Consider the following 25,436-nt stretch of genomic DNA (forward strand, 5'->3'; position numbering starts at 1 on the left):
CCGGGCCGGGCCGGGCCCCCCCCCTTCTGTCTTCTCAAACCCCAGCTGGTCGAGGCGGATGGCCACCTTTCCTGAGTCTGGTTCTGCCAGAGGTTTCTTCCTGTTAAAAGGGAGTCGTTTCTCTCCACAGTCGCCTCAGGCACCCTCAGGCCGGGAGATTGGACCGAAAAACTAAAAGTTTTCAGTGCAATCTGTTGGTTTTCTTAGCTAGGAAATTGTTTTTGAATTGGCTCTATATGAACGAATTGGATTATTTTATGAATTATGATTATTATTAATTAATTGAATTCCAATTGGCTTGAATTGGACTTACTATCTAAGTGCCTTGAGATGACATTTGTTGTATTTGGCGCTATATAAATAAAAATGAATTGAATTGAATTTAAGGGGAACTCAAAGCTGGGATATCCAAACATTCCTGACATCACAGGAGGCTCTTTGGAACATTGTGAGATCATGCTAGCAGGGGTTATCCGCCTTGAGTACAGAAAATAAAACACAAAATCATTTGAAATACACATACATTTTATTGGTGTCATTCTGACAGTTAATACATGGATCGAATTACACACAATACTGTGAAAACTGCAGGAGAACAAATAAGTAACTCAAGTAGAAAATAAAAGAACTCTTTGCATAAGCAATAAAAGACTAAAATAACATAGTTGCTTTCCAGAGTTGCTGAGTGACGCTAACGTGAAAGCTCACTTTTTTTGCTAAATCTTTTGACTATTTTAGATAAATAGTTAATATTTAGGTGATAAGCAGATGCAAGCTGGCCAGACTGCTACCTAAAATCCTCTTTGCTGAACAACTTCATTTTTCACTGAGTGACCAGAAATGCTCCTTCCCACACCAGGAAGCTGATCTCAGATAGACTTTATATATTTTCATCATAGCTTAAGGCATAAAGCTGCTACAGAAGCGTAGCCGGTGAATCACATAATGCTCAAGTTTCCACAAAATACAGAGCAATTATCTAACCAAGGAGCCTATATAAACATGGTGTTATTAGATCCTTCAAAATAAATATGTATCCATTGTGAGCAAAGAGACATGTAAAAGGAATAAGCAATCACTGGGTGAGTTATCAGTAAAGTATGTGCAGCTGAAGTGCTATGTTCACAATGCCATCAACTATATCCACTCAGAAAGCCGCCCTGCCCGGCACTATATCATCATCATCAGCTGTTAACCTTAAATCTGTGAATCAGTGATGGTTATCAACTCGTTGTTTAGTCATTCATATGTGATCCATGCAAAACGTGCATTGCAGAAAGAGTGCCAAAGACAGGAGAGGGCACTGAAGCCTGTGCAACTTTGTACAGAGAGCGTGAAAAGCGAGACGAGCCTTAATTCACAGTTCAAATGAAGGTAGAAATAAAATGGCTTTAAAATGGGTTCTAATTAAGACCTTCAATCAGACGTGATTACTGTAAAACATCTGTGGGGTCTGCTGATAGATGCCTCTAACTCAGTGGTTGGCCTCTTCCTTGAGCCAAACAAACTGAGCAGCAGACTTTTTTTTGTCCTATCATTATCACAATGATATTTGACCTCTTCATTAGATATTTCAAAGAGTTATTCATTATTATATAATTATAATTATTGAGCTAGCATAGTCAGTTGCACAAATACCATCTGCCTTCTTGAGTTAGGCTGTAATAAAGCATTCATTTCAACAAGAGAGTTCTGTACATACTCTACTTTTAAATCGGGCAAACCAGCTTTGAGATCATTTTTAGTTTTGCATGACTCTAAAAGGTATCGCCCACCTTTGGCTTGCATTTTGTTGACTTGTATCAGGATTTTGTTCTTTGTGTACTGTCCGTCAGTATCAGTAAACTGCATGTGTAATGCTCTTGACCAGCCGAAGGATTACAGACGTAATTCAGCAATTTGACTATAATCTGTCATGTTAACAGCTTCAACCTTTATAGTAATTTTCACTAAAATGTAGCGTCCCTCTTAAATAATCAAATGAAGTAAGGATACACCTTGAAGGGAATGTATCAAGCTTTAACAGGAGGGAAAGCTTAACAAATTTACAACGTCAAACCTTTGGCCTGAAATCTCATGAATTCAATGTTATCAGGGTAAGCAGTCAATTCACTCATGAAGGCAAAGCAAATGTGCAATCTGGCCTTCAACACTGATAGCCTCCGAAAGCGATATCTGTCATTTTTAAATAATTTGCAACTTGCAAACTTTGCAAAACCAAAGGACTGCAGTAATTGCAGGATATAGCACAGCTACTTTTCTCTATCTATGAAAGACTATGAGGCGAATAAAAGGCGTTCTTGAGGAGAGTTTCAGCAGGTAAATTAGTGTGGAGGCCAATTAACATCATTATCTTGAGATCAGAAGTTAATTATCTTATTATCTCTAGATAACAACGATTATTTTGTCATTTATGTCATTACTCGGCATATTTTCTCAAGATAACGGGTTAATATATTTTGTTATTTCAGGCCAAGTGAAGTTCATTCTCCTGTTGCTGCACACAGAGCCCAGGATCACCTGACGGGCTGAAGCAGAGTTGGTCTAACTCTTATATATGCTCCCAACACCATTATTTGTGCATGCCTTGACTTAATGTAATAGATCCTCACCAACTGCCATGACAGCGATAAGCAACAATGGAAGTAGGTATTAACATGGTAACCACTATAATTACCTTGTGATCTCTAGAAACCAAAACTTGTATTCTCATAACATGCCATGATCTTAAAAAAAAAACAAAAAAAAAACCACACACGATAAATTAACTTATCACGCAAAAAAATGAGCTTTATTATCTCGAGATTACAAATGAATCAGCATTTGATCTCAAGATATTGTGGTAAACATAAAACATAATTGCAACCAAGGCTGCTCTTGGCCTCAGTAAGTGAGAAACAGAACTCCGTAATATCTCTTTACCTCCTTCTGTGGAGTTTTTCATGAGGACGCTGGATGGGCTTACATGCAAAAGCATGCACCGTGTGATCTGATTGGCTGAGTGAATTTTCACATATTTTATTCATACGAGGCACACTCAGTGAAGACTTCAAAAGGTTCTAAATCTGGAGACTTATTGCTGACATCAACGGGGAAATAACTCATTTTAGTAGAGTGAAAACATATTATTACAACTTTGAACGTAATATGTAATAAATCACGGTAAAATTCTTAATGAGTTTCTACTACAGGACATGATGGAAGATGGACCTGGACACTTGAACTGTAACCGACAGCAGACTTGTTAGCCGAAACGCTTTTTAAGGACAGAGGTATTCAAGTTTCTTTAGTGGTTGCAAATTAGGAGGAAGAATAAGAGCACACATCCAATCTTTGCGTGCACACGACAATCAAACCTGCCTGGGCCTCTCACACGTGGCTGATGAGAAAATTAAATGCTGATGTGACACACACACACACACACACACACACGCATTCACCCATTCATTTATACATACTAAAGCTGCAGCAATGATGCTAAAAATCTGTACAATATTTAAATACTGTATTTACACAAATAAACACTCATCTGGCCTGCACCTCTTCATGCAATCGCACCTAAATTCAAAATATTAAAGTGGGCAATTAGCATTCTGTCCACAGCTATTCAGGCATAACAAATAAAGGCAACAATTAAGCATATTTGATGGCTATTCTTGCTTTTCAGATTGATCTCGCAGCAGTTTCATGTTCATAGATTCAGATTTTACTGTTGATAATATGATTAAAGGACCATACTGGTAGTTTTGCATGATTAGGCTACTGATCACAAATCTGATATACTTGGATGTCATTTCCAGACAGACCGGAACAGACAAAACCTGGTTCTTAATGGACACGATCCAGTTAGAAAAATAGGTATATTTTCAAGTTTGGTTCTCTAACTGTCTTTTGTTGTTATGGCCTGAAATAAAAGGTATAAACATAATTAGGCAACTAACAAATTGTCAATAATGAGCTAAATGTATCTTTCTGTAATGCTTACTGTTGGTATTTTTGCAGTAATAATGTATCAAAAGACTTTAAATGTGAAACTGAGCCACACGGAGAGCAGTTCTGGAGAATCTGCTCCAGCCTCACTTCCCTCATTGGGCTGGTTTCAGCAAGCTACTTCCAACAGAAACAAAGCTAAACTTTTTATGTGAAAATAAGAGTGTCATCTAAAGCTTGTTTCACTTCCCAAGGTTGGCCCAGAAAATAAATGCAGTATAATCAACTGCTGGTCCCTGTTTCTCCATCGATATATCCTCCAAAATTCAGAGGTTGATTGGAAGGCTCACTTTCATGAACACGTTAGAAATGCAGGATAAAAGTATGTAAATATAAAGATGAACTAAACTGTATTTAGGGTTTCATACACTTTGAAACTAAATTTAAAATAAATTAAAATGGGATGCTTCAGAAATTGTTTTTTTTTTAAATGAATGGGTTAAATCATGCTAAACTAGTGCTATGATCTAACCATATGTAACTGTAAATAAACAGTGCACGTTAGCACACCAAAGATAGCAGTGAGATGCTGATCACTGGGAGCAAATCATTAAAAAACCTAAAAGAAAAGAAACTGTGTTTCACACTCTGACTCCATATGGAGCCAAAGGCTTTTCTAATTGTTACATTTGTGGCCTTTAGTGCTTCTATTGTGTACAATTCTATTTGGTTGACATAGAAAATGTTTCGACATGGCACGAAAACAACCTGCTATAGCAAAAGAACGTGAGGTCTGTGCGTATGTAATGACATTTATATTGCGTGTCTGGCTTTGTGCGCCTTTCTTCTGGAATGCAGAGAGATAGAACAGTATGGCTGAGAAGTGAACGAACATCCAGAGTGAATACGCCTTCATGGTTTTTGGCTTTTAAACCTAACTCAGCAAAGCTGTAGCGTCTGCATGGAAACATGGGTTTGTTTGGAGTGAGCTAACACTACGGACTCCTGAGCAAAAAAAAGTCCAGGGATGGAGTGAAGTGACTGCCCTAAAACAAACTGAGCTCTTCAGACCTCCTTTTTTCTTTATCTTGAAATAATATAGAGGTTCTACAGTTGAATGTCTACATTTAAACTGAAGATGAGCGCTTTTGTTATGCTACAACCACTTTTCAATCCAGCTTTGAGATTCATTAACATTCACCAAATTTACCAGGAAATGTGCCTAGCTTGTGTGTGCATATGTGTTATATTATTATGGAATATTGTAGCATGACCTCTCTTATAGCCCACTTAATGGCTTAAGAAGTCAATGTTAGCTTTGACAGTGCGCCCAGTGGACACATCCACTGCCATGGCTCGGATCTCTGTGTCACCAAACTGCATGAGCGTCTGGATCTCGCGGCGCGGAGCCGTGCTTTCCGTTCCGCTCACATCTAAACGAAGTGTCCCACACTTCTTGACGCCGTGCTCACTGATGAAGCCAACGCTCTCCTTCTCGGAGCAGTAGACGTGGATGACAATGACCTGCTGGGAAGGCTTTGCAGGTGTGTAGCTCCGCTTCACCATCTCCCCCAGGGCCACAGACTGATCAGCGGCAATGAAGGTATCGAAGACATCTGTGCACCAGCGCGTCCCGTCCTTCACCAGCAGCTTCTCCGGCGGGTGCTTACCCTCCACAAAGCGATTGAGGACACCCACCCCATATGTTAGGGGTGAGCGGCGCACTTTAATGACACTGGGGTCCAGGCCAAACAGCACAGCGCCTTTTAGGATGGTGAGGCCAACGTCATGGGGAATGATGATTCGGCTGCGGCCTTGGAGCATGTTCTGGACGGCTTGCTGCAGCAGTGTAGACTCGGCAAAACCTCCAACGAGGAACAGGAACTTAATGTCGCTGACCTCTGGCTTCTCAAAAAGATCGGCTACGGAAGACAAACACAAACCCCGATGAGCAAAACCATTGTCAAACACAGGGGGGTACTGTATTCATTGCTAAGATCACGCATTACTATGATATACCTGTTGACCTATTTGGGTTTTTGTTGTACACCTTTAAATGCTCTTAAAATGGCTCCAACCCACAGAGGCCTCGACTCTAAATGACTTCTGAAGGTTCCCTGTGGTATCTGGTACCACGATGTTAGCTGCAGAGCCTTTCAATGAGGGTTAAATCAGACTACCTTCACCTTACATATATACATATGTATATATATTTTGCTGTACATATATTTTTATTTTATTTTATTTTTACTTGTCTGTATGCTGCAACTGCGAAGTAATTTCCCGGCCGGGATGAATAAAGTACTTCTATTCTATTCTATTATTCACAGCGAAAGAGACCATTTTAAGCCAAATTACAACAAATTCAAATCATGGGTTTCAAATCACTCCACCTCAAAATCTTAACAATTTTCCAAGCAAAACAATCCTGAAAATAATATCCAGTCACGACATTTCTTATCAAGTCAAACACTGGTGCGATCAATTCTCGTCTTCTTTTTGCTTGTGATTTATTTATTTTTATCAGATAACTCATATTCGAGAAATTAGTTGATTTCTTACTCTGGAGCACACTGAACATGTAGCACCCTCAAAATATAGCTGTGAGAGGAGCGCTCCAGCACTGCTACTTTTAGCAAACTGAATGTCCTTACTAACTACACTCACACAGCAGTTCAAAAACTATTCATCAGTTTTTCATCTTGAAAAGATTTAATCTGTTGTACTTTGACTGTTGTGACTATTTTTTACAAGAAAATCTTTTACAATGTTAGAGAACCAATTAAAATCCAAGCAGATGAACCCCCTCTGTTTAATCAGAAACAAAAACACATTCCTCTAAATGTCCTAAACAGGTACTGTTCTCACTCTTATATTAAGTTCTGTTTTCTCATCATTGATATATATATATATATATTTTCTAAAACGGCTTTAATGTGCTCGGGGTTGCTTATCCTCTACCACCACCAAGCAATCACAAAACCAACACGGAGACAAATGAGAGAAACAAACATACTCAAACTCAAATCTACAGTCAATTATGAATTATAAATTAACCTAACATTTGGGTTTTTTCCTGCGGGAGGAAACCAGAGCACCCCAACAAACCCCACAAAGGGACGTGGAGAACAAACAAACTCCACCCAGAAAGGCCCCAGTTTAAACCAGGCACCTCTGGCCTGTGGGGAGACGGTGCTAACCACCACACCACCGTGGCACCCCTTCCCTTACATTATACATTATTAGACTGACACAATGACAGCAGCAGTAGAGGTTAGGTGGTTGTTATTTTTGGCAATTCTACCACAAGGGAAAAAAATATTATCAATGGGCCTCATGCAACAACTATTCGTACGCACAGATTTGTTCTTAAGTCGTGCGTACAAGTGATTTAAAAGAATTTGCGCATCCACCAATTTTTTCGTATTTTGAGTTTTCTTTCAGGTACGAACAGAATTTATGAGTGATCCAGAGCTGTCGTAGGAGTCACGTAAAATAGTCCGCTGTTATTCCAATCAAGTTTGCTTGACTAATGGATTGTATATTTAATTACTTTGAAGCAATCATAAATAAATATAAACATTATACCCCATAATGATGCTGAAATTATTCTGTTTGACTTAAATTATGCACTAATTGAAGGTTAATTTGACTCTGTATATAACAATGTCAAAGGGAAGCGTAACCAGAGGCTGACTTGCTACTTTTGGATGCCATAGCGCATCAGGCTCTTGGAAGAGAGCGTGTGTTCTGAGACCGTGTAGATATCCTTGCAGAGAAAGACGAATGGCTGACATCGCGATTTAGATTGCCAAGGACTGTGCTGCTACAACTATGCAGCTTGCTGGAGCCACAACTCCAGAGAGAAACATGCCGATCAAACCCAATTCCACCACAGGTCCAGGTCCTCACCACCCTTGGATTTTTGGCATCTGGAACCTTTCAGAGGGAGATTGGAGACAGATCGGGGGTGTCCCAGTCCTCTGTGAGTCATGCGCTCCCCTTGGTCATCAAAGCTCTCATCAGTTTATCACCCATGGTACATCAAATTCCCATACACCGCTGTCCAACAAGTACAAATTAGGAGCGACTTTCATGCCATGGCTGGACTGCCAATCATAATCGGAGCAATAGACTGCACACATATACGCATCAAAGCACCACTGAGCTGAAGGCCAGGTGGGTGTGTCTCCATACAGCGGGGGGCAAACTGCTCTATAGAGAAGGCATGCTGCGTTTTGCACAATATTGCCATGAACGAGGGTCTCCTATAAGGGTGGGCGATATGGAAAAAATGTTGTATCACGATTTTTTTGCATAAAATCCCGATTTCGATTTTTTATCACGATCTTCCATCCAAAAAAAAAAAAAAAGACCAATTACAGTAGAGTTAAAGTCGACATGCTGAACCACAGAAGAGCTAAGGAGTAAAAGAAAGAATTTGGCAATCAACATATTGTAATTCAACTGTAACCCAATTCAAGATGAAAAATAATGATCTAATTAATGACATCTGACACAGTGAGAGTGAAGCAACCGGAAATAGAAAAACGAACCACTGATGACGACTTGACTCCACCTCATGATGCCATTTAGCAACAGATGAGCAACGCTGCATGTTCATTTACTGCAGCCACAGTCACGCACTGCCATCACCAGAGCGCCCTAAAGGAATACTTTTCAACTGTGTAATGTTTGTCACGGTCGCGGTGCATCCCTTTTCTCTTGCACTGTAGTTAGCTTACGAGCTAGCGGTTTCCTCATCCGACCCGAGAGTGCTGCTGCTGGCCGTGAGTTTCTCCCGTGCGCCGCTATGGATGTGCTGTGGATGGTGCCGCTGCTGCTGTTCCCATTCCTGATGTGGACCAGCAGCAGTGGGTTAGGGTAGAAGAAAACCCGAACCAATTCCAAATTACAGAGGTGGATTTCCTCTTCTTCACCAGCTCGTCGGCTTGGCTTTCAGCCATGGCTGTCCATGCGTTTTCTAAGTTTTTACAAACACAACATGGAGGCGTGTAAGAAAGTGTCACGACGCACAGTTCGCTATGATTGGTCGGTTAGGTTAAGGACGCCCTACGTCTGCCGCATCGGCGGGAACCAGCATTAAAAAAAATAAAAAATTATTGCGCTGATTGGCAAAGGCGATCTATACGGTTTCTCTAATTTGGTAGATCGCCTGCGATTCTCCACTCTTCCTCGCCAGTCACGATTTTATATCGTCAGATTGCGCACCCGCTAGTCTCCTACTACCTAAACCAGCCCAGGCAGACCAGAAGGTGTGGTGCCAGAAGGCCCCCCTCATGGACCCCCATCAAAGTGCCATCATGATGAGGCAACAGCTTTAGTTGCAGTCATCGAGCGCCTGGCCATGGCGAGACTTTTTTTTTTAAGCCATTTTCATATCAAACCATTTCTTCTTTATTTCTGTGACATTACGAACTACAGGTGACACGGAATTAACAGCACTCATAATAACTTCCCATTTCTTGGCTTTATCAGGTCCCGTAATTCCACTGCTGACTGCTAAAAATGACAGATTTTCCTTTTTGAATCTCTGAAAGCAGAACTTCAGTCTCAGAGCCTGTAAAGATGTTTTTTTGCGCCTTGATGCCGTTCTCATGACTCAACACTTCCTGGCACAGGAGAGAGGAAGATATGGTATTATATGGTATTATTTTGGGCGTGGAGTATGCAAATCTACTATCCTCGTGCACGTGCACTTAAATACGCACGAGTGGTATTCATCATGTTTACACATGTTGTTTACACACTTTCCCGAAGTTAAGAGCGTTTGTTGAATCTGACATGGCGTGTTCATACAAGACCTTCATACGAAAAAAGTAAGAGAAATTTACAATATGAATACGTAAATGTTCTTGCATGAGGCCCAGTGTCTGAATTAAAAATGCTATTTAATATGTTATTTGCTGCTAGAAGATTTGCAAGTGTGCTGAAATTCCAATATCTGAAAGGAGCTTACTGAGATGTTGGATGATGTGGTCTATGGTTGGTTTAAAGAGGGAATTCATAGCATCGGGACTCATCCTCAGCATCCCCTGAGACGACCATTTAACAAAGTCCACACTGGAGAGGAGAAGAGGAAATCAGTTACATGCATTATAATCATTAATTAATATATATATATATGTATATATATATACACACATATACATACATATACAGTGCTGGCCAAAAGTATTGGCACCCCAGGAATTCTGTCAGATAATGCTCCATTTCTCCCAGAAAATGATTGCAATTACAAATGCTTTGATATTAAAATGTTCATTTAATTTGTCTTCAATGGAAAACCACAAAAAGAATTGTCAAAAAGCCAAATTGGATATAATTCCACACCAAACATAAAAAAGGGGGTGGACAAAAGTATTGGCACCCTTTGAAAAATCATGTGATGCTTCTCTAATTTGTGTAATTAACAGTACCTGTTACTTACCTGTGGCACATAACAGGTGGTGGCAATAACTAAATCACACTTGCAGCCAGTTAAAATGGATTAAAGTTGACTCAACCTCTGTTCTGTGTCCTTGTGTGTACCACATTGAGCATGGAGAAAAGAAAGAAGACCAAAGAACTGTCTGAGGACTTGATAAGCAAAATTGTGAGGAAGCATGGGCAATCTCAAGGCTACCAGTCCATCTCCAAAGACCTGAATGTTCCTGTGTCTACCGTGCACAGTGTCATCAAGAAGTTTAAAGCCCATGGCACTGTGGCTAACCTCCCTAGATGTGGACGGAAAAGAAAAATTTACGAGAGATTTCAACGAAAGATTGTGCGGATGGTGGATAAAGAACCTCGACTAACATCCAAACAAGTTCAAGCTGCCCTGCAGTCCGAGGGTACAACAGTGTCAACCCGTACTATCCGTGGGTGTCTGAATGAAAAGGGACTCTATGGTAGGATACACAGGAAGACCCCACTTCTGACCCAGAGACATAAAAAAGCCAGGCTGGAGTTTGCCAAAACATGGAAGAATGTTCTCTGGTCAGATGAGACAAAAGTAGAGCTTTTTGGGAAAAGGCATCAACATAGAGTTTACAGGAAAAAAAACGAGGCCTTCAAAGAAAAGAACACAGTCCCTACAGTCAAACATGGCGGAGGTTCCCTGATGTTTTGGGGTTGCTTTGCTGCCTCTGGCACTGGACTGCTTGACCGTGTGCATTGCATTATGAAGTCTGAAGACTACCAACAAATTTTGCAGCATAATGTAGGGCCCAGTGTGAGAAAGCTGGGTCTCCCTCAGAGGTCATGGGTCTTCCAGCAGGACAATGACCCAAAACACACTTCAAAAAGCACTAGAAAATGGTTTGAGAGAAAGCACTGGAGACTTCTAAAGTGGCCAGCAATGAGTCCAGACCTGAATCCCATAGAACACCTGTGGATCTCAAAATGGCAGTTTGGAGAAGGCACCCTTCAAATTCAGGGACCTGGAGCAGTTTGCCAAAGAAGAATGGTCTAAAATTCCAGCAGAGCATTGTAAGACACTCATCGATGGTTATCGGAAGCGGTTGTTCGCAGTTATTTTGTCTAAAGGTTGTGCTACCAAGTATTAGGCTGAGGGTGCCAATACTTTTGTCTGGCCCATTTTTGGAGTTTTGTGTAAAATGGTAATTGATTTGACTTTTTTTTCCATTCTCTTTTGCGTTTTTTCATTGCAAGCAAAATAAATGAAGATATTAATACCAAAGCATTTGTGATTGCAATCATTTTCTGGAAGAAATTGAGTATTATCTCACAGAATTGCAGGGGTGCCAATACTTTTGGCCAGCACTGTATATATATATATATATATATATATATATATATATATATATATATACACACACACAATCACAGGTAAATTGGATAAAACCAGATTTTGTATTTAATAGTTGAAATGTATGGAGCTGAGATTTGGATTTGTTTAGCCAAGCTTGATTAGAGCCCTGATGGTACTTCATACCTTAATTCCTACTCATACAAACACTATCACACCTCATTTTACTCTGCATTAGCACAGCTAAGAATGAAACTATTTCTGAGAAAGCCACTAAATTCCATCCACAAAGCTTCAGAAACATCCCTCAATATTCCATGTCACTTCTTTTTTTCTGTTACTTTTTCATCTACCAACAAACACATTCTTACCAACCGATGTGAACAACCACATGCAGAACTAAAAACGGCTTTCAGCGGTTAAATTAGCTGTGTCTTGAGCTGATTTTCAAGATCGATAACAAGGAAAATGGCCACATTTCAGTGGTTACCATAAGTCAGATCCAAAGGTCATGTGGCTGATATTGGATACTGCATAGCTGATTAATATTAAATCTGTAACTTAATGACAAGCCAAAATACGAGTACGAATGTCTTTTTGTGTTTTCTTAATATGCTTTTTGTAGTTCCCACAACTGTTTATCCTTGGACATCAACCTGTTAGGAACCTTCATGTATCTTCTCATAGCCCACTGTGCAGCAGAGACAAAAGATTTATACTAAGATGGATCTTTTTTAGAGCTTAGCTCATTCAGTCCTGTCCCTGGAGACTAACAAGTACATCTCTGTATACCTAATACTGTCTGTCTACTGAATAATAGATCCTGAAAGAATCCATAACATCCATCTGCTGTGATCCCAAGTGTGACTCATGTACAGAAGGAACATTTTGATGGCGTTGGACCCACCCAAGGCTTTCCAGCGGAACAGGCTGGGGGCCCGTGCGGCCTTCCATATCAGCCGTAGAAATACCATCTATTGTCATTCACTGTGAGTTTATGAAAATCCATGCAGACATGAGTGAAGTGAAGGCCTTTAAAATCTAGACTCCATGGCTCAGATCTGCGGCTATAAATGTATCATGTCAGGAGATTATTCTGTTAAATAATAAATGGTTTTGTGGTGAATGAAAGGAGGTGTCTAAGCACAGTAATGAACGTAAACGTCTCCTTTCATTCTTTCCACATCAGCAGCCTCAGAGCGATGCAGACTTTGATGTAGACATGGTTCTGATCACATTCTAAACTACGGTCAAACACATCAGGAAGCAGAGCATGTGAACGGAGCGGAGCGGTGAAATATGGTGAGAGCGCAGATCGGTTTTCAATTCAAAAGCCGGAGCGAGGATTTCGCTCCGCTCCAGTTCGCTCCGATGCGCTCACAACGTCAATTAAAAATGTCGGATTATAAAATTTGTAAAATAACATTTCTGATTTAATGTAGTCTAGTGTAATAAATTAATAATTAAATAGGAAACGCGGGGCAACATGAATGGAGCGAGATGTTACGTTCACAGCTGGGGACAAGCAGCCACGCGGGCCTTGTCACCCGTAGTAAATGAGGAAGTGAGCAATTCAAGTCGAGGGCGCAACGGTGTGTTCTATGTGTGGCGGAGCTAGCATATAGTTGCAGAGAGAGTGCGGATAATAAACAGGGAAACGCCCGAACTGTAGGGCCTACAAACGCTATCGAGCGTGGATTGTGTATTTCGTCTGGAGTTTTGGGACACGGGAACGCTCGGAACAGGTCAGGTACCGTGAAGACATATTCCCCTTTCTGACTGTCTGAATTAAGCTGACTGCTCAGGTGCTAGTTCTAACCGTGACCCTCGTTTCCTCTGCTTTGCTTCCGTTTCTGCTGATGCTCTCGTGGCCACACACACACACACACACACGCACACACACACACACACACGCACACACACACGCACACCTCTCCCTCCTCCTGCCTAGCCCAGCCTGGGCTCTCTCTTTGCTGTGTCGTGTGATGCATATTTAAGCTGAGTAATCTGGTGGGCTTCGTCCTGACGTGGTAGTTTTCTACCTGGTGCCCAACATTTTCTAAACATTATTTTTTGTACGTCAGAGTGGCGATAATTTAACAGCCAGTTAAATAAGACAATACACCGGTCACATCATTAAATCAAACGCCGTGTGTCCCAGGGCCCTGTCATAATTACATGAAGTAAAAATGTCAGAAAATTCCTTCTCCTGAAAATTTGAGCGAGCGTGGAGCGATTTCGCCCGAGCAGCAGGAAAATTAAGGTGAGCGCGGAGCGAGTTTTGAGCGGAGCGTCCTGGCACAACTTTGAGCGGGGAGCGAATGAGCGAACATCATCCTGAGCGGGGAGCGGGAATTGCGCTGAGCTCCGCTCCGTTCACATGCTCTGTCAGGAAGGAAAACAACTTTTTACTGCTCTAGTTGAACAGATGAAAAAAAAAAAAAATCACTTTAGATTATCATTATTGTTATCATTATCAGATTATAGGATGGCATAATAAGATGGTTTTTTTATTTAGCAAAACAGCAGCACAGGCATTAGGGTCCACCACTGTGATTAAATGCCATGTCGACATGTGAGTAAATCAAGCATGATTGCTTGTACTGAGAAATGTTTAAGATGTATCGCTGTACTAAAGCTATGCCTCACAGACATTATAAATTGACAGACTTCGGTTACAAAATGCTAATTCTTCTCAGACTTTAAAGTTGACCTGGCATTCTAAACCAGCGTTTCTGGATAAGATGTTTTTGTTTTTAGCTTGTTAGCAATGATGCTTTTTCATTTTACTGTGGTACTGATGCAGAAATCTAGTGACTCCGTTTGATGTTTCCATGTTACTAAGCCATACAGCACTCTTCTTTTTACTGTCAATGGGACCCATTTACCTTGTTTTGAGCACACATGTTGCATGTGCTGGCACACATATTCCCAACTGTAGCGTGTTTAGAATTATGTGCAAGTCCCCAGCTATCTGCACATAATCTGTACAAAGCTTGACAAATGATATCCTGACTCCAATTGTATAAAAAAAATTAAGGTTTTGGAAACAAATCTGAACTGATCCATGGATGTTAGTGCTAAATAAGGGTTACATTTTCTACATATGCATATAAGCCAAATAAGTTCTTGCCAGACAGAATTAATCTGCTTCAGGTCCTCTTTATCACCAGTAAATCTGAATGAATCTGAATGAATCTGAAAGTCTAAAGTGTACAACCTTTTCTGGGTCAGAGTCTTACAAACATTACCCCAACATGTCAGATTGGCTTTAGTCCCCGCTTTTCTGTTTGCACTCACTTGCTCTTGCGCAGGGCGTGCTCCACACTGTGACCTCTGAACTTTTTGTAGTAGTCAATGAAGGAGAAGGGCAGGTTAATATTGAGGGGGTTGGTTCGGTCAGGAGTTGCCGCTCTCTTCCGAGACTCAAACGCAATCATCAAGTCCACCCAGGCGGCTGGTCTCTTTATCTTAAATTGATCAATAAAATCCTGGCCAAAGATCTTGCACAGTAACTTCTCAAACTCGTAATCAATCCCAATAGAGCCATAGGGTCCACCTGAGAAAAGAGTTGGTTGTTAATGTGAATAAAGTAAAATTAGGTTGAAACTTCAGCTGCAAAAAGAACGATGTCCCACGGCGTCCTACCTGAAGCCTTGTAGAGCTCTTTGAGATGTCCCTCTGGAAGACGGATCTGATGGACAGTCAGGTCCACTGTCCCTCCACCACAATCCACAACCACGTAACGGTCGCCTACAGGGAGAGAACATGAAAACGGAACACGGTGTGCAGTGAGCTCAGGCACAAGGTATCAACAATTGCATGTTCTTAAACAATATATTTCCAAACAGTCTCCATAGCTCTAACACGCAGACACTGCCCCCCGTCTAACACCAACCTACTGTTTACAGGAACATTTTCAAAGGACACTGGACGTGACTCTACAGACAATCCCAATGAGCCTCATCTTCTGCGCCTACACTGTAACAACCCAGTGGTGAGGGGATGCAAAAAGTGGGTGACGTACAGCAGCTGGTGGTTTGGAATGTTTGGAAAACATTCAGTGTTTAGATTTATGGATTTTGTTAAAACTACTGAGATTAGCAATCCACTCAAACAGTGCTCCTGTTGAACCAGTCAACAATTATGTCATTTTTTTCCCATACATATTTGTTTGAAGAATAAGTGGGTATGTCAGTTGGTATATGCTTGACTGCACCACCAGCCGGCTCAGGAGACGCAGAGACAAAGGAAATTAAGCTGAGATGGTTAGTAGAGGCAGAAGCACCACAGGATTTCAGAGGCTGGAGATGTTAGTTGTTGCTAAGATGCTGAAAGCAGTACAGCAGATCTGTTAAGTGTTAAGCTGTTTGAAGGGAAAATATTCTGTCACTTCATTTGTTTGGTCATCATTTTATCAGTTAAGACTTTTCTGTTCTCACCAAGTTCCTTTTTGGCCCATAAACAAGCAGTCAAATGATCAGACAAGTTGTAAAGAACTAGTACTGAGTAATTAAGTCTAATTTGATAGCGGTCTTTTCCTCTGATTTTTTCTAGTTTAAAAAAGAAATAAAATAAAAATAATAATAATATAATTATTATTATCATAATTCTTTTATTGTCTCTGTTTGTTGCGTTTCACTCTGAAACTACTTGATACCGATACAGAAAACATGAAAAATGCACTGAAAAATGGACATTTAAAAAAAATTAACATGTCAGTGGATGTCTGGGGAGTTCGTTTCTCAGAAGATAAACAGTGTAAATCTACTGTCAAGGTGACAGGTTGGCAGCATAGGGAACAGCAACAGCAGTTACCCTAAAGCAAGAGGAAAACAAAGTCAAACAGATGAGTACAAGAAGAGAAAGACTCTACCTTCTTCCAGCTCCGACCAAAGCTCCCCTATGACATTTTCCACCAAAAAGGTGCGGCTCTGTCGGTTGCGACGAACATGCTCCTTAGCTGGTTGTTAACAGAGAGAGAATGTTGCGGTGAGAGTGATGATGGTGTAAAGCTCTGCTGTGTGAAGCTGTGTGGTTTACATGAATATACAGGGGGGTGTAAAAGCAAGCAAGCTAAGGTGCATATGTCTGCATTAGGTCTAAGTCCTGCAAAGTTACTCAATCAGTTATGGTCATTTTAAAGAACCGCTAAATCTAAAGGAGAATTAAAAATGGAATTTGGAAAATGGAAATGGAAAATATTAACATCTCTTTACTTTCTGCACAGATTTAATGTCACATAATAAGAGATCATTTATACATACAATACAGAAGAAAAAAGTCTAAACATGTTATCAGAAATAAAAAAACTGAAATCTCTGTGCGTCTTCCAACAGTTTGCAATTGAATCAGGTTAAGCTGAAGCACAATCAATTATCAAAAAAAGAAAGAGTTCTGGAGCTCACTGATTATTATGCTCTAATCTAATAGCATTTTGACACGACTCATTAGTCTTTTCTCTTCTTTGATATGCTGTTAGATATATTTGCGAAGTGATTAAAACACAATGTTAAAATCTCTCATTTACAAAAGTAATCAGAGTACTTGCTGTAACCCTGATTGTGGTAAGGCGAATCCTACCAGCCATTCTATGGGGACGACTTGTAGTAGCCCACTCTTCCACCTTAGCAATGATCAAATACTGAAGACCTCTATACTGAAACCTTGATAACAACAACAAAAAAAAAAAATGGACAAAGAATACAAGGTCATGTCAAGGACTTTGTGTGTTCCAAGGACCACAGCGGCCCAAATCATTTTAAACTGGAGGAAAATTTAAACCACCCAGATTGTTTTTCTTTAGCTATCTGGCCAAAACCCCATAGACAATCCCAATCTCATTGTGAAGCTCATCTCAACCAGCTTCCCTTCCACATTTGACCCTCACCATTTTGCATAGAGGACAAAAAGATGCTCAGAGGACATCATCCCTGCACCTCTTCACACAACGCTGAGTCATCTGAAACACTCGGGGACCTACACATGGATGCCGTTTGTGGATTACAGCTCGGTGTTCCACTCAATCATTTTGAGCATATGAACAGACAAGCTGGAAGACTTACACTTCTCCTCCTTCAATTACACATGAATCAAGGACTTACTTCCTAACAGACCTGAAAACTGTTACCATTGGTCCCTGGTGCTCCTCCACCCTCACACTCAGCACCAGCCCCTTGCAGAGTTGTGTCCACTTCTAGATGTCCTGCACACTGATGACTACACAGCTCATCACTCTAGAACACAATCATTAAGCTGGTTGATGATACCACCACGGTTGGCATTGTGATGTATGTGCATATAGAGAAGAGTTGCTGTCAATATGGTGCTCCATAAACAATCTTTTACTCCACACTCAAAGAACTGTCATCGACTTCAGGATCTGGATCTGGTGATCTTGTGGAGAGGAATTCCACCCTCCAGTTCACGGTGATCTACATCTCAGAGAACCCACCCAGGTCACCTAATGCTGTGGCAGTGCATAAAAAGCCCCAGCAGCAGTCACACCTCTTGAGCCCGCTCCGTGAAGCAGAACTTAAAGAAATGGTGCCAGTGACTTACCTGTACTGTCACTATGCCATCAAGAGTGTTGCTCTATACTTTCTAACCGTATGCTATACCAGCGCTAAGGCGGTAGACAGGAATTCCTGCAGAGGATAATATCCACGGCAAAAAAACATTGTTTTTTCTCTGCCCTTCCTGGAGAACGTCTCTGGGTCAACTTTCAACTCCTTATGGAACAATCATAATCTTCATTTCAATATCAATTGTGTCTTTGAATGACATTTGTTGTAATTTGGCGCTATATAAATAAACTGAATTGAATTGAAACTTAATTAAATGAAGTGGATAGGAGTTCTCAGTTAAAAGTTGGGCTTATTACAGCCACATGCTTCTAATGGCACTTTTCCACTAGCTCGGCACGGCTCGATACGGCTCGGTTTGATTGTGTTTCCATTACAACTGAGTATCACTTCGTGCCTCCTCGACGTGGGCGGGGTCGTCGTAACACGGCTGCACGACCAGAACAACAACAACAACAACATACTAGGAGGATAGCATGGAGGAGATGGAGGCGCTCGTGTTGCTGCTCACCCTGTGGCTATTTGTCGCACAGAAGGCAAGAGAAGAGAGCCAGAGAAGATTCCTGGCCGCCAGACAAAACAGTATTGAAAAGTGACGACACTCATCGCCCAATCAGTGGAAGGCAATCGGCTGACGTCACGTTTTAGTAACGCTTCGGCTCGCTTGGAACCAGGGCTGAGGTGATACGGAAAATCCACCCGGTTGCAGGTACTGCGTGCTAGTGGAAACATGCAATAGCACGCCGAGCCGAAGCGAGCTAGTGGAAAAGCGCCATAAGACTACTCTGGGCATGAATAGAGGAAATGTGTTTGTTAGGATGCTTTTAGCTCAGAGATACTCTTCTGTGTTCACTGAGCAGAAATGATCTGTTTTCTGCTTGCAGGTTTTGTTCAGTGCATTTCTATCTCATGTGTATGTCTGGTGTATGTCTGTTTTCTCTTGGTGTGTGTGTGTATGTGTCTTTGGCAGAGGTGAAGCACAGCCAGGTGGGATGATTGGCGCACCTGTTCCACATTCTCCCTCGTCTTCTCCTGCTCATAAGCTCTGGTCTTCCAGCCAGTACCTGCCAGAACGTCTGCGCTTCCATAGTGGTAACTTGACCAACTCTACTTTTGTCCATATCGTTAAACCTGATTTTAGTCCCTGTTGCAGTACCTACAGTCCTAGTCTTACCTTGACTCGGCCACTTAAGGCCTCGGTATGCTACTCCGTCGCTATCGGCCAATCCGATGCAGAGGCTATTAAACCTTTCTAAGTTCTCCGTCGGGATGTCGGATACTCAAGGCTGTTCCCCTCCCGATCAGTAGGCGCTACGTTAGACGACCCAATCTCGCAACGTCTATGGTGAAAGTGGTTGATTGATTGTTCACCTTCCGGCTCCGTTCCACTCCTCACAGTGAACGATGGCGAGCGAGAGAGAAAGACTGTTGTTGGAGTTGGAGCTTGTTGATTTTGAAATGCAAATAATTCTGACCAAATGTTGACCGGCACACAGTAAACTCTTTCAAAAATGGAGGTGTTGTTGTTCTGAGAGGAAGGAGCTAAACCAGAAAAGTGATTCCGGAAATGATGTTGTTAGTCGACCAATCACAATCCTTGCGGTCTCTGCGAGTCTCCGTCTCCTCGACGGATAGATCGGAATGTTGGCCGACGCACGCAAGCGACGGAGAGCGTCTCCGGGAGGGTTTCCGACGACGGAGAGGGCTCTCCGTGGCATTTCCCGGGCGACTCTCTCCCAGAGTTACCCTGCTGCCTCGACCCCTGCCACACTCCCTGTGCTTCTCTTGATGGTGTAACCTACAGACTCTTCTACTTGTGGATAAATGAAAGACTTTCTATTGAAACCGCTGACATGTGCTGATGCTCTTGGGTGGGTTCAGTTTCACAACCGTGACATGGTTTTTATATACACTGTTTCATATGACATAGGAGATCGGTGTCACCCACAGCCGGCCTACATCTGTTGGTGCCATCAGCTGAGCAGCATAATTACAGAATCTGAACACACTGGTTCTGCCATTTCCTCACTGTCGGGACAACCCTCTGTTCAAACAGTCAGTCATGGTTCTACGTTCTACCCAGTGTTTATTAGGTTCCTTCTCTGTCAGTAATCCTCCTTGCTAATGTCTGTATTCTATGTGCTTTGCAGTTTCCTTGGATGGCCACACTTATGCTCACAATCCTGACTACATCATGCTCCAGTTCTTTCATGGTCACCAGAGCCAATACTAGCTGCTTTTTTTTGTTCATTCCTGTAAAGGCACTTCAATGCATTTCAGAGGGAGCTGCTCATGCTGCTAACAATACCTGTATCAAGCTAAACTAAGTAAATGAGCCAGCCAGGAAGTCAGACAAGAGAGTGAATCAGGTCAATTTTCAAAATAAAACACCAAGGATCTAGTCTTTCATCACAGCACAACATCAACATAACCTGTGGCTTCAACAAGCATAAATGACGAGAGTTTTGGTTTGAAAACACAATGTGTCAATCGATGATGATGAATGACCTATAATTGCCACGAGTACATGATTTTGCTCCACTACATGTAACTGGGATAGGTACACAGGACACAATGCAAATGAAAAATTCCTTGTTACTAAGGCTACATTTACACTGTCAGTTAAATGTTACCCAATTCCGATTTTTTGCTCTCATGTGACACAGATCGGATATGTTTTTTGACCATGTAAATAGGACAAGGACGCATATATTTGGATATTTTGAGATCAGATACAGGCCTATACAGGCCTATATGAAAATTTAACAGATACGAATCGGATATGTGACAATGCGACCGCCGTGTAAACAGGCAGATCGGATATTCTTACAGATTGCAAACACAGCGACACCGACACGCATTTTCAGTGGAATCGCCCGACGAAATGTGGTGTCTTGGTAGGAGAAGAATGGGGACAAACTCTCGCACAGCATAGCAAAAGTTTGTCGGCTCATTCTAAAATTGCTGACCCACTGCTCTTCATCAAAGCCCACCACAACATTCTCCCACCAGTCCTGGGATCGGTCTCGCACCCAGACACTCCTCCGAACAGCTGAGGAGGCAATCATTACAGCGTGTGCACAGGATGCAATAATGGCCCTTTTCCTCCTTCTCTGCCTTAAAATCCTGCCAATGTTGGGCAAACTTTTCATGTACCGCAACACTAGCATCACACCTATGTCAACGTCGTCCATTTGCCTCAGCAGTAGAGTTTGATAAACACTTAAGTAGGCATGTGCGATGTTTCAGGTGATAGGCAAGTGTAATCGCGTGAATCATATATGAGTCACATTATTAAAGTACGTGTAACCACACGTTAAAAAAAACGGATTTAGGCAAAAAAATCTGATCTGGGCATCAAGACTTGCAGTGTAAATGAAGCCTAACCTCCTTTCTCTCATGCCTTTGTATCTGCATCACTAGCTCAGCTATTATAGAATGGGATAAACAATCCAGATCCCCATGTGCAAAGCCTAAAAGAACAACAATCAAAGTGTCCTATGAAAAGTACTAAATGAAGGATCTGAATACCATTGATATAAGGTGTGATTTGTAAGGTTATCTGAAAATGAAGAGAATAGTTTTAAGTCTCTCTGGCTTGAATTAAATGTCCATCCATCCATTTTCTATACCACTGAATCAGTCGGTTGGGTCGCGGGGGGGCTGGAGCCTATCCCAGCGGTCAATGGGCGAGAGGCGGGGTACACCCTGGACAGGCTGCCAGTCCATCACAGGGCCACACAGAGACAAACGAGACAAACAACCACACACACGCTCACACTCACTCCAAAAGGACAGTTTTTTAGAGACACCAATTAACTTAACATACATGCTTTTGGACAGTGGGAGGAAGCCGGAGTACCCGGAGAGAACCCACGCATACACAGGGAGAACATGCAAACTCCACACAGAAATTCTGAATTAAATTTAAATTAATAAAATTAATAAACTACACCATTTCTATGTAGGACTACCAAACATCTTGGCTAGCTTATGCAATAACTGGAGTTCTCATTTCAAAAGCCACTGTATTATAGCACACACCACTACAAAACAATTTGTGAAACATGACCCACATATCATGCTGCTCATGGAGTAATCATGTAGTGAAGGTGGCGAGTTCAAGAAACTCCAAACAATTTGATTTAAAAAGAGAATTCTACTGTAAAAGTTTATGGAGAAATAAACTACAAAGGAAGCTGTTATTCTAAGACTTTTAGGAGAAAAAGAATTTCCACGTTTCACTGAAATATACACGCTCAACTACTCCAGGCTATTCAACAGGCAGGGTACTAAAGCCATGTGAACTAAGGTTTGCTCAATAAAGCAGGAAGAAAATGGCAGAGGGACATTTCCTCCTACACAGAGGAAAGAATACATAAAAGGAAGGACAGCTTTTCAACTCTCATTAACAGTGCAGAGGGCATGAGAAAGGTCTACCATTAACAGTACATCTATTCAATGTTCCAGCAAAAACATCACCAAAACTCCCAAGACAACTATAAAGAGTTAATCAAAATGTTGTGCAGGTAATATTTATAAAAAAAAGTCTGTCTTCAACTGTTCCAATAAAAAAACAGTTCAAATACAAACAGAACCAAGTCAAAACTGACTGTCATCCAGGAGAGCATAAAGCCCGCACAGGAAGAGATACAGCACACACTTTCACAACCCCAGAGTTAGACGTGTCACCTCAACTAAGGTCATCTTCCTAGTTTGCTTTGAATTAGAAAAAAACAAAACGCTTTTAAAATACTAAAGTTACACGAGGCCTTTTCTGGGTCTGATTCATCTGAAAATCTGTTTAACTCGTGAGCTTGCACAGGTATATATGAGCTATTTTACTAAAACATCTTCAAAGGCTTAAAGCATGAGAGAAATACATACATACATGAGAGAACAAAAACAAACCAGTAAAGAGATGGCAACAGGGAGCACGGATATATTATTCTTACATAACTGTCTGAAATGTCTTAACTACTACTAATAGGTAGAAACTGGGTTCTCATTGCTTGCATGCAAAACAAAAACTGTGACAGGGAAGAGACAAAGAAAAGCATTAGAATAACTCTTTTTTTTTTTAAAGGTGGCATTTAACAAAAACTGCAAAAAAGTGAAAGAACTGTGAAAAATGAAAAGGAAAGGTGGATATTTGCTGTTGCTCCTTCTCCTATGTCATCACTGAAACTTCCCTGCATGTTTCTGCATTGACGAAACTATTCTGTGTTGAATTTACAGTTCAATGGCAATAACTAGACTACAATGGCAATGATATGATGTTAGAAATGCACCCAAAAAATATAATCTGGTTATTATAATTAAAGGCCAGATAATAACTTGGACCAAGCGAGAGCAACACATGCTTTGAACCTGGCAGGAGGCAGGACCTCGCCTCTCCCCATACTCATTCTAGCACAGCTGGTTACAGAAGAACATTTACAGAAGAGTCAAGTTCTGCAATATTTTGGGTTTATTACTGTGAACTGGAAAAAAGTAGATACATGTAATCTGTGAACCCTTGGTGTTAAGCAGTACACCACTATGTCTGTCCTCACGATACCGTAATAATAATCAATTTTTGAATTTTTGAAACAACTGAGATTTATAGAGCAAGAAAAGAAGCAAAAGCAAACTGAAATGTGATGCTTTAAAAGAAATAAGTCAATGTGCCTCATGCCTTCTGTGTCTGGCTGTAAAAAGTTATTTACCATGGCCTGGAGACACTACAGAGAGAAACAACGTGAAGAGAGCAGAAAGTCAAACATACAGTCGGGGGAATAACTAATCATATATGTATGGCATCAGAGAAAATGGGAAATATACACAGCATATTCAAGGTATTGCTGGAGAACAACCAAAACCAGTTGTTTTAGTTCTGAAGGGACATACCTTGAGTCATTCCACTTCCAACATTGTCAGTGGGGCTGAAGCCGTTCTGGGTGGTCTGCATAGCCAGGTCCACCATCTGGTGGAGGCGGAGCTTTCGGCAATAGATTGATGCTGCTTCCGGCTCTAAGGCGATGATCAGCTGCTCTGGGCTGTCACGGGACACCAAACCAGACTATGGAGGAGAAAAACAGCCAGGACCATTAGACTCACTCAGATTACACACAACTGTTTAAAAGCTTGTAGTTTTCATCTAGCTTTATGTCTGAAGTAAACTTTGTTTTGAGGTGTTGTTTGTTCATGTCGGTATCGTGATTCCACAGCTGTGGGATATCTCAGCTGTTTATCTACTAGGCAGGTACCTTCACAATTTTTAATGTTAAGCATAAAGTTTAATAGTTTATGCTGGCTCAGGTTATCCTGAACTACACCATAATATTTCTTAAGGTCTAGTCCAGGGATGTCCAAACTACTGCCCGGGCCAGCTGCCATCCATTTTTAATTGGCCCGTAGCAAAGTCTAAAACTCTTATGGACAATGGCCCACACATAATATTTGTGGTTACCACTTTTGTTGTACTTATTAGTTTGAACAGTAGGCGGAGCTACTTTCTTGAACAAGGCAGCATCTCACACAAAGCAAACAATCAAAGAAAAAATGTGCTCAGGGTCACCAGAAATGGCGCTACCAAAGAGACGCAAGATTGCAAGCGAGTGCAGAAAAGTGCAAAAATTAATATTTGTTTCATAGAAACCAAGGGGACTTGTGTTTGTTTGATTTGCAATGAGAGTGTTGCTGTGATGAAAGAGTACAATGTACAAAGGCATTATGAAACAACGCATCAGACCTTCACGTCCTACACTGGCGCCGAGCGGGAGGAGAAGGTGAAGCAAACGACAGCTAGCTTGCTAACGCAGCAACAGTTTTTTTTTCGTGTTAACAAAAGGAGGCGGGTTTTTGCACGGGCAAACCAGGCAGCCGCCTGTGGGCAGCATTTTTTCATGACACGTGGGGGGAGATCGTATAGTGCAATACACTAATTGTCATGTCTGTTAGTTGTTATGCTTTAAGTTCCGGGTTAGTCTTTAGTTTTTGCCATGTTTTTCCTCAGTCACTCTTGCCCTGGTCATCAGCTTCACTCACGTCACCTGTGTTTCCCCCCTCAGCTGCACTCCATCACCAATCACCCTCAGTATTTAGTCTTCAGGTTTTTTCATGCCCATTGCCAGATCCTCACCGTCACCGATGCCATGTCAGCAGCAATC

General features: G+C 41.4%; 1 protein-coding gene across 2 annotated transcripts in view; it reads right to left on the bottom strand.

Moving 5' to 3' along the window:
- Positions 1-727: 727 nt before the first annotated feature.
- hspa12a (heat shock protein 12A) overlaps positions 728-25,436 on the bottom strand; it is a 94,629-nt gene continuing 69,920 nt past the window's right edge. Inside the window, exons 7-12 of one of the 2 annotated variants that reach the window (XM_075482021.1) lie at positions 24,175-24,346; positions 16,578-16,664; positions 15,350-15,454; positions 15,002-15,260; positions 9,911-10,014; positions 728-5,852 (exon numbers count right to left, since the gene is read on the bottom strand). In XM_075482021.1, the coding sequence (XP_075338136.1) occupies positions 5,221-5,852; positions 9,911-10,014; positions 15,002-15,260; positions 15,350-15,454; positions 16,578-16,664; positions 24,175-24,346 (1,359 nt within the window). In that variant the 3' untranslated portion in view covers positions 728-5,220. The remainder of the gene's footprint in view (positions 5,853-9,910; positions 10,015-15,001; positions 15,261-15,349; positions 15,455-16,577; positions 16,665-24,174; positions 24,347-25,436) is intronic. The other variant, XM_075482029.1, reaches the window with a different exon arrangement.

This window comes from Odontesthes bonariensis, chromosome 2 (genome assembly GCF_027942865.1).
Source record: "Odontesthes bonariensis isolate fOdoBon6 chromosome 2, fOdoBon6.hap1, whole genome shotgun sequence".
Classification (NCBI taxonomy): domain Eukaryota; kingdom Metazoa; phylum Chordata; class Actinopteri; order Atheriniformes; family Atherinopsidae; genus Odontesthes; species Odontesthes bonariensis.